A 12,250-nucleotide genomic window follows, 5' to 3' on the forward strand; every position below is an offset into this window, starting at 1 on the left:
TTGAGATGCTGAGTGTGTGTGCGGGGGTGTGTATGTATAAAACCACTTGGAGAATACTATGACAGTGACTGCCAAAGGTATAGATATATATTCTAAATACCAAGTAGATATAATCTGTTGTATTTTAGCTGTGTGTGTGAGGTGAAGGTATAGCTCCAAGTGAAATTATCTGAAATTTCCTCCTTGGTTCTGAAATATGAATTGCTCGCACTTAGTGTGATGTTCTTTTATTTCCATGCAGATAGAAGTTGCATTAGGCCACTGTTGTGACACATCCTCTGTACCAGTGATGTCGGGCACCAGAAGAGGGGAATATGTACTCGATCTTGTGAAAACAGACACAGGTAGCAAGGCCATTCTAGTAATAGGATCCAAACACCCCTAGCTATATGGGAAAATAAGGGGCTCCTGAGACAAGGGAAGCAGCAGAGAGGCCATTTTTATAAATGCTAGCCAGGTATGATCAAGGCATGATAAAATAGTCGAGTTGGAACTAAAAGTCTCTAATCGAAGAGCTAAGGAAACAGGCCTGGAAGGTACCAGAGGAAGAGTCAGGATGAGTATTTAGGTTTTATAGTTCCAAGAGAGAGTGAGTCTATCGTGTTACAGAAGTAACTAAGGATTTACACTCCATGGTTACTTAGGTAACTACACTAGTATTGTATTGGAGAATCTAAGTACCTGTTTCAGAAAAGGACACTACAAAAGCAAACAAGTCCAAGTTCCCCCAACCCTTTTCAACAAACAGCTACATCTGATTGGTGTTCAGAGCACCTACCTGTTTGTCTGAAAATTAGCTTTCAGAAAGCATCAAGAACAGAGAGTATGGCTCTGGGATTATGGAAAGAAGAGACAGAAAGAAAGAGTGAACAGGAGTTTTGCTTATAGAAAAGAAGAGGATGCTGATTGTGTGCTTTTGGGGGTAGAGTTCATCATTCAACACCAGCACAGAAGATCATGGAGAAACCAAAAAATGCCCCGTTGGGAGGGGCGGGTCTAAAGGCCCCTGTAGAAATGCTGTGGCTCAGCATCTGCTCGAAGGACACAGGCTCAGGAGACCACGAGTTGGGACATCTGAGACATTTGCGGGCACCCACCTCTGGACTCCCCACCTTTATAACAACCCCTTACTTTTTAGGAGACCGGAAAATCCAGACATCACATCACAATATCCACATGGGGAAAAAAGTGTCAGATGGTTTCTTTGAGGTCAACAATTAAACAACACCTGTTACATGAAAATCTACAAGACAGACTGGGAATGGTAACACAGTCATAACTAATACAGTTAAAAGTAACTAGCAACAATAGCTACTGCTTAAAGAGTACCTGCTAGGTGACAGGCAGCATACTAGCTCTTCCCGGCTATCTCATTTAACCCATAGCAATTTACATACATTCTGGCATGAACTGACTACCCGTTACATATAAGCACTGTGCTAGCTACTTAACAAATTTAATTTTGACCTTTACAATTGCCTTTCAAAGTATTACACCGCCCCATTTTACAGATGGGAAAGCTGAGGTTCAGGAGGTTAAGTGATTTGTCCAGGGTCACAAAATCAGGACTGGAATGTGGCTTTCAAAGGTCTTTCAACTTCAGTTTGATGCTGATTATAAAGAAAACCTACCAAACATGCTACAATGTATGAACAGTATATTTATTCAAATTAGCTGCCAGCCCTAGGTAGCAACTGCTCCTCAAAGAGTTTGTCCAATTTCTAAATCACTTTCCAAACTTGGCGAGAGTGTCAGACAAATATGAGGGAGGGGGGTTACCAAAAACATGATGAAATGTCTTTGTTTTCTAGGTTCAGACTGAACTTGAACATGAGCAGACTCACAGCCACGTCATGATTCTTCCTTTTCTTCAGTGAGTCATGAGCCAAAATGAAAAGTTTTCCTATGAGTTTTTGCCACAGTGTGCCTATTAGCCCAAAGAGTTTATGAGTGATGTATATTTCAGTGAAGGTTCTGATTACTTAATGACTTTTAATGACTAGAAACATGGATTCTGGATACCTAAACACGTTATTGGGATAATGCCACTAAACTGGATAAAGCTAAGTAGAAAACAGCATTTTCCTTCTTGATCTATTTTTGTCCATTAAATAAATAAATACTTATTTCACTTTAGATGCTAATCAGATTGAGTTAATAATAATGTGTTTCTTTATCGAAGCAACATAACATTCTGAAATGAACTCCAAATTAATGTCAATATCCAATTAGAGAAATAATGTTATTTCCACCTTGCCCCAAGCTTCCAGAAAATAAGTTAATATTTTCCAGGGGCAACTCTAGAGCCTTCCAAAGCTGAGTTTTTGCCCATTGTGCACCCCCATCCCCAGCTTTTAACATTAACATTCCACATGGAAAACCTTTTATGAGAATCAAAAACCTTACAAATTAAGCTAGATCCTACATTTTTAACTGTAGGCCCTCCAAAACTGGTTCAATCGTATAACAGTATTTCAAAGCAGCGGCCCATTCTCATTTTGCTATTGTCCTTTAACCAAGTGGATGATAGCCCATTCCATTTAATTTGAAGCACTGCTTGAATCTCACACTCATAATATGTAACTATCTGAGGGCTAAACTAGTTTGTGAGTCTGTGAATCACTTACCCAAAGTGAGGGATTTGTGTGTAGAACAGAAAATGATAGCCACAGTGTCTGCTGGTGTGAAACCGGAATTATCCCTAGGGGCAAGAGAAAAAAGTGCTTTACGAATACTTTCATTAACAGCCTATTTAACATATCCTAAATCAAACGTAGTACCCACCTTCGTGTTGACATCCCTTTCACCAATCCTGGAGACAGAAGCCATTCTATGCCCAAATGTCTGAATGTCTTTACAGAGAATCATTTCTGAGTCACTTATCCTTGGAAGGGGATGGTTTTAAAATGGTGTGGTGGAGGTCTCCTAAGATCACACATGTAATCAGTGGTGGCGCAGGACTCCAGGAAAGTCATGCCAGGAGGCACTGCCTAGGCTATCACCTGATAGCAACCTGTTGGCTTGAAAGAGTCATTGTGTCTGCAAAACTGCTCACTCAATGACAAACAGGTCCTTTGAGAAGTGCATGGTATGAACAAAGATTCAACCATAGGTTTTAGTAAAACATTATCCCATATATCAAGCCTCCTCTCAGGTCTCTGCAAAACATACCAATCCATCCCTGCTCACAGCTGAGAAACTGAGGCAGAGAAGGTGCATGTGACCCAGGGCCCCACAGCCGGGGCATGACAGAGCCAGGATTTAAGTTAAGTCTGGCTCCTGTGCCTACGCTCTTAACTGCTATGTTCTGCTATTGCTATATAGTATGTCAAGCATGAAAAGACCCTCACTTAGCCAAAAGCCATTAAATGGTATGGGGGTCAGTACTGGTGAACATCATATTCAGATTATAGAAATTTAGAGACCAGGACAGAGGCTAGAAATGTCATTATTATCATTGTGTCCTTGGCATGTTAGAGACGATTCCTTCCTGAAGAATGAGGGTGTGAAGCCAGTGAGTCCGTTCATCCCCTGCCCTGGACCCAGACAAGAGTCAGCAAATGGAAAGACGCGCTAGACCCGGCAGCGTGCATATAGCTGCAGTACTCTATCCGATTTTTAAGGATCTCCAAAAAAAGAGAGCCCACCATTTCCATTTGTAACCTCAGCCTCATCTATGACTTCTGTTGGAAGAGCAATCTTCCCTAAACAGGTCCCCACATCCTGTTTTCTCTGTGACACACTCACTGGAAGGAGAAGGGCCGTCTCCTGCGAGGGCCTCCTCCCTGTCCCCAGTTCACAGGTTGACAGCATTTTAATTGCCCTTCGGTCTTCTCGCCTCTGAAACGTCCCATGTGCTCATGCTTCCTAAACGGTCTACCTCCAGCTCTTTTTCTGATAACAACTTTCCAAACTGCATTTTTGGTGTCCCCCTCAGCTGAGAATCCTCTGTGGATATATGTCACTTGAGTATAATAAGATTGCCTTGCCATTCCTACATTTCATTCTCATATTTATATTGTGATACCATTCTTATTGTTTAATTTTTTTAATTAATTTTTTTGTGTTAATCCTCCCTGAGGATATTTTTCCATTCATTTTTAGAGAGAGTGTAAAGGAGGGGGAGAGACACAGAGAGAGAAACATTGATGTGAGAGAGACACATGGATTGTTTGCCTCCTGCATGCGTGGCTCCCCTCCCCACCCAACCAGGGCCAGGGATTGAGCCTGCAACTGAGGTACATGCCCTTGACCAGAACTGAACCCAGGACCCTTCAGTCTGCGGACTGACGCTCTATCCACTGAGCCAAACTGGCTAGGGCCCACACTTATTCTGTAAACATTGTACTACATGGCCCACATAGTCCTTGATCCCCTCATTCATCATGGAGGCCAAATGTGAAAGGAGCCCCATAAGGTCCTGTGAGCATGGAGGAAAGGAAGACAGGCATATACTCCATAAAAGAGAAAGAGAACGAGAGTGGTGGTGGTGGTGGGGTGATTTGGAGTGGGGCCAGGTTTCTCTCAAGCTTGGCAGGGGAGTGGGTGGTGATGGAGCACAAAGAACCTTCCTGAAGGAAACAGCTAGTGGGCTGGCCTTTAAAGAACAGGCAGAGACACGTGTAGGCTCTCCAGGCTGACTGTGCGCAGGGACACTGGCTTGTGACAAGGAATGCGGCCTTGGTAAGTGGGGCCAGGAGGAGGAAGAGGAGCAATCACACAGCACAGTGTGAGACTGAAGATGATGAGGCGACGCAGGAAGCAGCACAGCGGGGGCAGGAGGTGGTGGGACGAGACATGAAGACAGATTTAAAAGAACTTGGCAAGTGTTGGCCTCTATGAAATAAATGTTGCCTCCCAACAGCTGAAGAGCACAGGCTTTTGGGGCAAATGCACAAGAACTTAAACTCAGACCATCCTCTGCTTGGACATAAAATGGGGATGATAGTGCCTGCTTCTGAGGGCCACCTTCAGGATAAACGCCAGTGTTTGTTTAGAATCTGGCACGCTGCAGTGTTTAGTACTTGCTGGTTATTTTACTGTTACTGTTGCTTTGTCAAAGGAGGAGGGATCGAAGAGATGAGAAGCTTTGAGCATATGGGACTGAGAAAGGCATCAAGGCATTGTGGGAAGTGGGGGATGGGCGGGCCCAGTGCTGTCTGGGAGGAGCCTGGGAGCTGATGTCCAGGTGCACTGAATTGGAAGTGGTGAGAGGGAAGAGTGTGCTGCGGAAATCTGGTGAAGAGAAGAGAGGGCCATGGGGATGTGATCACCTAGAGAGGGAAGATGCAGCAGGAGAAACAACGGGGGAGGCCAGGTCCTCAGAGAGGCCCCAGAGGATGAGACAGGGGTTTTAGCCTCCGAGGGGCTGTTTTCTCTGGTCTGAGCTGGGAACAAGAGATGACAGGTGAGTGAAAACTAGAGAAAATTTCCAGGTGGAGAATGGGAAAATGGAGGCAATTTATACCAGAGATTTTACTTTCTTTGTAAAGGGTGAGGCACTTCACTCACCCATAGAGAATTGGAGGTTACACGGAGGCCCAGGAACCTAAGACATTAGAAAAGCTTGAAGTAGGCAGATTGGGGATAAAATGTACAGCCAGCTGTATGGGAATGAATGCCACCTTGACTGCAGACCACGCAGCGTAACCAGCTGGGCGAGTATGGACTGCCCAGCAATGCCTGGGTCTGCAACCCTGCGGAGGCCTTTCCTTCTAGTTCTTTGCTCCCTCGTTTAGATCCAGCGGTTGCTGCATCTGGATCCAAGCAGTTGGGTTTTCTTCCCAGCGAATCTGACAATACCCTCTCCTTTGGGGAACTTTGCTCTGCTTCGTATTTGTTCCTTTCCAGATTAGAGCACATTCCCAATGTGTCCAGATCTCTCTGGCCAAGAAGGCGCTGACTTAAGCTGGTGCGGCTGCCACTGGCCAGAGCAGCACGTACAGTGGCTGAGGAGGACGTCTGCAGGGACTCGCTAACGCCTCTGCTCCAGGAAGCAGGCGCAGCCGGGCCCCCACTGGGCGGTGACAGACCTGATCTCAGGAGAAACTGCCCCTTGGTTCTGTTGACAGGGTCTGCAGTCGGGAGGGAGGATCAGTAAATACAAGGGGAATGATTAAGGTTAGAAACAATGTTCCCCTTAAACAGGGCTGGCCTATACCGTTTTAGAAAGTAACAGACCACTTCACATCACGGACCTTGGGGAAAACCAACAGAGCGCCGCTCACTTAGCCCTCCACTCAGGATGATGTTGCTGCTGATGAGTAACCACAGCAGGGAACGCTGATTGTTTTCGAAGCACTTTGCTGCCTGGACTTCTCCTTCTCCGAACAGTCTCATAAGGTAGCTAGTATTATTGCCTTGCTTTTTCCACAAAGGGAACTCGAAGCACAACTGCAAGTCACACAACTAGAAAGTAGGCTGCCCCACGTCTTGGAGATAAGTTTGCCTCCGAGAAGAAAAATTATTAAAAAAAAACATCGCCAAAGAAAAACCACCCAAACGAAAAACCACCACTAAATGTAGTGGGTGAGGGCTGCTCTCTTGTGAAGTGACCTGCCCTCAGCCATGCTGTGCACTGCACTTATGCGGTAATGACTCTACTTTCAGCGATTAGCATCTCTGTTGTGTCTGCTCACATTTTTGAGTCACATTACTATTTATTTCTGATTCGACCTTATGACTTTTTAATATTTTCTTTTTAACCTGTTTTTATAATTCTTTTGATCCCTCTGGCCTCCCTTGGGATGTTTATTTCCTTTCCTTCCCAGCCGGTTTCTTTATTGGCTCTTAGAGAGCTTTCCATCCACGTTTCCCACATAGCATTTCGTTTGCCTCCCTCTGCAGTTCCTACAAAGGAAAACATGTCAGAGGTTTTACAGGGAGAATCACAGAATGTGGAGCAGAAAAGCTCCTCAGAGAGTCCCGTGTGAGTGCTGTTAGAGGGGACGTCCACGTGAGGTGCTTTCCTTTGTTGACCTCTGGACCTGTGTTTTGTTTTCACTCATTTTAGGAGGTGACCTCCTCTGTCATTAGCTGAGCAGCATGAAGAGTTCCAGAGCTCTGTGGCTCCGCTGCCTCATCGCTGAAATGGTAAGAGACTTATCATTAACCACAAGGTTGTCTTCCTTCTCTCCCTCCCGCCCTCCCTTGCTCCCCACCCTCCTCCCTCCCAGGGCTATAGGGAGAGGCCCATTGAGACCTGGGATTGAAAATGTACTGATAAAGATTAAAAGACCTGCACAAATATTTGAATATTTGTTTTCTTCCTCTTCTCTTGTTAATGCTTTCTTTTGTCACTCTAGTGACATTCTAGGTTTCTATTCCTGTTATCTGCTTATCAAACTGTCTTTTATATATTTTTAAAAGGCTCCCAATGACTGCTTTATTTTTCTAAGCCTTTTCAACAATTTTTTTGTTCTTAACTTTGACAACTTTCCAAAGTTGTAGAAAGCGTAGGGTAGGTCACCATGGACGGCTGAGTCTTGGTTTGATGAATAAACTCTCATTTCCTAGCAACAGTGACACAGAAACGTCCAAAAGAATGTATTACAAAACCAGAAATGCTAATTCCCTCTCTTCCATAATTAGTTCTTGAAATAATATGTTATTTTGATATAATAAATATTCTGCAGTAGCTAACATTTACTGAGCACTTACTATATGCTAGGTGTTATGCTGAGGGCTTTGTGTGCACATCATTTAATTCTCCAAATGCCCCGATGAGACAGTACTACTACTGTCTCCATTTTATAATTGGGGAAGTTGACAACAGTTACAGTTATTAAACAGGGTTGAAACTGGGGTCTGTTTGGCTCTAGAGTTGGAATTTATAGCCTGAACACTATTCTAAGGACAGAGAGATGAGAACACAGTCGCAACTCTCATGAGTATTTTAAATACTCAGAGCAGAGGAGGCTCCCGTGCCAGGTCAGGCAGGCTAAGCGATGCTCACCAGGGGAGCAGAGTGGTGCAGGGAAGTTGGATTTTCTAGGTGGGTCTCCCCAGGTTTAAGCTAACCTGCCATCATCGGAGGTCAGTGACATGCTGTACAAAAAAGACTTCTTTCCATGCTGAGACTTTTGTGTCTGGATAATTGGATTGGTTTGAGATGTACTGAATTGATAAGAAAAAAGCCCCACAGGCCACTTTTACCAATTTTAAGTAGAAAGGAACAAAAGGTGGGAAAAGAAAATTAAATTCAACAGCATATAAACCAATGGGTATTAGTTCCAATTTTTGGTGTCTTTGATTAATTTGTTTGTGTTTCTGTGTAAACCTAAAGAATCCAGTTAAACATTCTCTACAAATTCCCTAACCAAAACAAGTGTTATGAATTTTTAAAGAAATTGAGGTAGTTTATTTAGTGCAGTAGAAAAAGCATGGGCCAGTGCTTTTGGAAATGTCAGGTGGCAGTGGATTTCAATTCTAGGTGTGCTGTCTGTCACCTGATTTTGGGTAAGTTTCTAAACTAAACTGCTCTAAGCGTGGGTTCTCATCTGCAAAACAGCAACAAAAATGCCCGGGATCACAGTCTTTGCTGTCATACTTACAGGGAATAACTCATGCCCAATCCCTAGTACAGTGCCCGGCCCTGAGCAGGGTTCACTAAATGTCGGTAATTTTCACTCCTCCAACAAAATCTCCAGGCATTATAAGGCCTCTCAGCACGAGAAGAAAAAAAAAGTGAAAGTGAAAACCATCTACTAAATCTTGTCCAATTGCAAATCCCCAAATGTTAATGGAATATTTGGGGATACATACCCATTACCCAGGAGCACAATTATAGCCACCCCATAGTCTTGTTTGTCAAAGACACCAGGCCGAGCACATTCAAAACCCAACAGAACTTCAGTGAAGGCAGAACAGAAGTGTCTCAAAACCACAGGCCTTAGGAAAGTCCAGCCTGCTTCAGGCTGAAAATCCTCAGTTTTCATTCAACTATTTGTGATGCCAACAGTCCTCCTTCAGCAGCCTCAGTAGTGGCTATTCTGTGTTTTTCAAGAATTTGTCAGTCACTCACTCACAGGCATGGCATCCTACCTAGTCTGATAGGACAGGATGAGTGGCCCGATGATCACGCTGCCACAAAGACCAGCAAAACAGCCAGTGAAGGGCACATGTCTTTTCTGAGGTGCCCTAACAAGCCATTTACAAAAAACAAAACAACAACAAAAAACACACCTTTAAAATAACTCCTACTCTCAGACTTACCTAAATGAGTCACACTTTCTTGGTAACTCAATGGCTCTAGGCTTTACTCTTACTCATAAATCACAACACAAGCTTGGTAAAAATGCTTCAGATTACACCCACCAGTAAGTCTTCATTGACTGTTTACAATCAGCTCCTGCTACACCGAGTGCCATGGGGTCAGCTGCCTAACGTGAGGCCTGAGCCCTCTGCTGCCCTGACACTAGCAGGCCCCACCAACAGCCCGGCCCCCACCCTTGTGGCAAACTCACTGCATCACCTGGCATTCAAGGGGCTGGCAATCTGTCCCAAGCTTACCTTTCCAAATAGTATTATTTTTAAACTCCCTCTACTCTTATTGTCCCAGCGTGTTTTGGTGTGTGTGTGTGTCCACATCTGCATTGTTTATTCTCCCACTAAGAACCCCCTCTCTGCATCTCTGTTTGCTGAATAACTAGCCATGCTTCATGACCCGGGTCAAACCCCATCTCTTCCAGGAAGCCATGCTCTATTACTGTCTTTGGAGGTGCTTTCTTCTTTGAATGGACTAAGGTTGGCTTACTGTACCACTCAGGACAGGTAGTTATCCATGCATATATCTAGTCTATAACTCATGCAGGACTGGAATTATTTCTTATTTCTGTCATTCACTATGGTAACTTTCTCATACCAAAGGCTTACATAATTTCTGATGGAAGAAGCTGCATTAGAGGCGAGCCTTTAAGACCAGGGAAGATGAATGAGGGTATGGAGACCAATTTTGATATGGGGACAGCCTTAGCAAAGGCAAGGGATGAGAACACAGGAGGTTCTTTCAAAGGACAGCAAAACCCTTACCTCAACCTAAAGCTTTGGCAGCAAGATTGCCAGTGGTGGTTCATGAGACTGGCCTTGCCTTAGCCCCCAAAGTGAGCTTCACTCTGCAGGCTCTGGATAACCAACGAAGCTCTCGGAACATGAGCACTACTGTCAGAACTCTGAGTGATTCGAAGCAGTATGAAATGCATTGAGAAGTCAGGCCTGGAAGTGAAAATACCAGTAAGATAGCCATTGTAATAGACTAGGGCAAGAAGAGGCAACAAATCCTGAATTAGGGAAGTGGCTTTGGAAGCACAAAAATATTACTGGAGTAGGATCAAGAGATTAAAAAAAAATAATGATGTGAAGGATTCTAGTCTGAGTACCTCTGTGGATGGTGGTTCCATTAACTATAAATAAACAAATGAGAGAGAAAGTGTTGGAGGAAAAGAGGGAGCCCATTCTGAACATCTTGAGTGTGAGGTGTTATGCTGACAACAGGGTGAAGTTATCTAAATGGTAAAGGATGAGTCATGCTGGAACTCAGGACAGACATCAGAAGGGCAGGTCTGGGCTCTACATTCATCAGCTGACAGCTCCCAGCTCGAGCCAGTCGAATGGAGGAGCTCCCAAGCACACGATGTGGACAGAGGAGACAAGGGCCATGGGCAGTTCCTTTCCTAAGGTCTCCCCTGGAGGATGGCAGGAGCAGGGTGGAAAGTGATGGCCAGGCGGGCAGGAGAAAAACTGCAACAGCATGGTGGCGCAAAAGTCACGTCAAGAGCATGTGTCTTCATTTAGAAAACAACCAACAAGAAATACCAAATCACTTACCTTGTTGAAAAGATGAAGGTTAGAAGCATAAAGCCCAGCTGAATAGAAAATACTGGGGAGAAAAAAGGATTGAGCCTACATTAGCACTATAAAAGCAGTGGCTGTAGCATATTTACTGGTATGCTTAGTTTGATTTGAAACTAACAGGAATTCAAATAGAAAAACAAACAAGCATAAATTGCTGAACTAATACAATCATTTAAATTAGTGGGATTCAACCTGTTCTTATTGAAGATATCCCCAGATACAATCTATGAGGTCTACTACTCACGGCAAATCTAAAACTCTGTTTGATTTAAGATTTGGTTATTAAATTTGTTCAGTTTAGAGCCAATTGGTTTATACTATGAATATTTATAGCAAATAGCATAAGTGTGGTAGGATATAATAAACATTTTGGAATAACTCATCTTGATTTTTAATAACATAAGATTCTTCGATATTACAATTACCAAAAGTTGTCATTGGTATTGCAGGATAAATGGAACACAAGATTTCTTTTCATTTCTTTTCGTTTTTTGGTTAACAGCCCATGTTTTGTTTTGTTTCTTTAATATATTTTATTGATTTTTTACAGAGAGGAAGGGAGAGGGATAGAGAGTTAGAAACACAGATGAGAGAGAAACATCAATCAGCTGCCTCCTGCACACCCCCCACTGGGGATGTGCCCGCAACCAAGGTACATGCCCTTGACCGGAATCGAACCCGGGACCCTTCAGTCCGCAGGCCCATGCTCTATCCACTGAGCCAAACCGATTAGGGCAACAGCCCATGTTTTAATTACCTACTACATTTTAAAATATTGTCCTGAACTCTGCCTGTGCCTCGATAGAGGCTGAGAAGTTGGAAACAGCCAGGATTAAATGACCTTTAAATCCAGACTGGCCTCTTCTGTGGTTAAAGAATAGGGACACTGCCTCCCTTCCTGCCATCTCTAGTTTGGAGCAGAAGTCAGCAAAGTTTACTTAAAAGGACACGTAAAAAATACTTTAGGGCCCGGACTGTGTGGTTCAGTGGTTGAGCGTCGACCATGAACCAGGAGGTCACGGTTCAGTTCCCCGTCGGGGCACATGCCTGGGGTACGGGCTCCATCCCCAGTGTGGGGTGTGCAGGAGGCAGCCGATCGATGATTCTCTCTCATCATTGGTGTTTCTCTCTCTCTCTCCCTCTCCCTTCCTCTCTGACATTAATAAAAATCTTAAAAAAAATACTTTAGGCTTGAGGGCCATATGGTCTCTATGTCAACTATTCTGTTCTACCTTCTAATTGAAAGCAGCTATAGATAACGCATACATGAATTTTTGAGCCTAGCAGGTAAGCATTTTATAGTCTGCTACTTCTTACAAAGAAATGATATTACTTTGGGTATACTGTAATAGGAAAATGATGTAAATATTCACATTTTAACCAACTGTTATAAAATAAT

At 43.7% G+C, this 12,250-nt stretch overlaps 1 protein-coding gene across 1 annotated transcript in view; it reads right to left on the reverse strand.

The window, feature by feature from the left end:
- The window catches only part of SLC10A7 (solute carrier family 10 member 7), a 191,492-nt gene that overhangs the window by 18,450 nt on the left and 160,792 nt on the right, over positions 1–12,250 (reverse strand). The window contains exons 9-10 of the mRNA XM_006081754.3: positions 10,825–10,876; positions 2,628–2,701 (exon numbers count right to left, since the gene is read on the reverse strand). Of these exons, the coding sequence (XP_006081816.1) occupies positions 2,628–2,701; positions 10,825–10,876 (126 nt within the window). The remainder of the gene's footprint in view (positions 1–2,627; positions 2,702–10,824; positions 10,877–12,250) is intronic.

Source organism: Myotis lucifugus, unplaced genomic scaffold (assembly GCF_000147115.1).
Source record: "Myotis lucifugus unplaced genomic scaffold, Myoluc2.0 scaffold_1, whole genome shotgun sequence".
NCBI lineage: Eukaryota > Metazoa > Chordata > Mammalia > Chiroptera > Vespertilionidae > Myotis > Myotis lucifugus.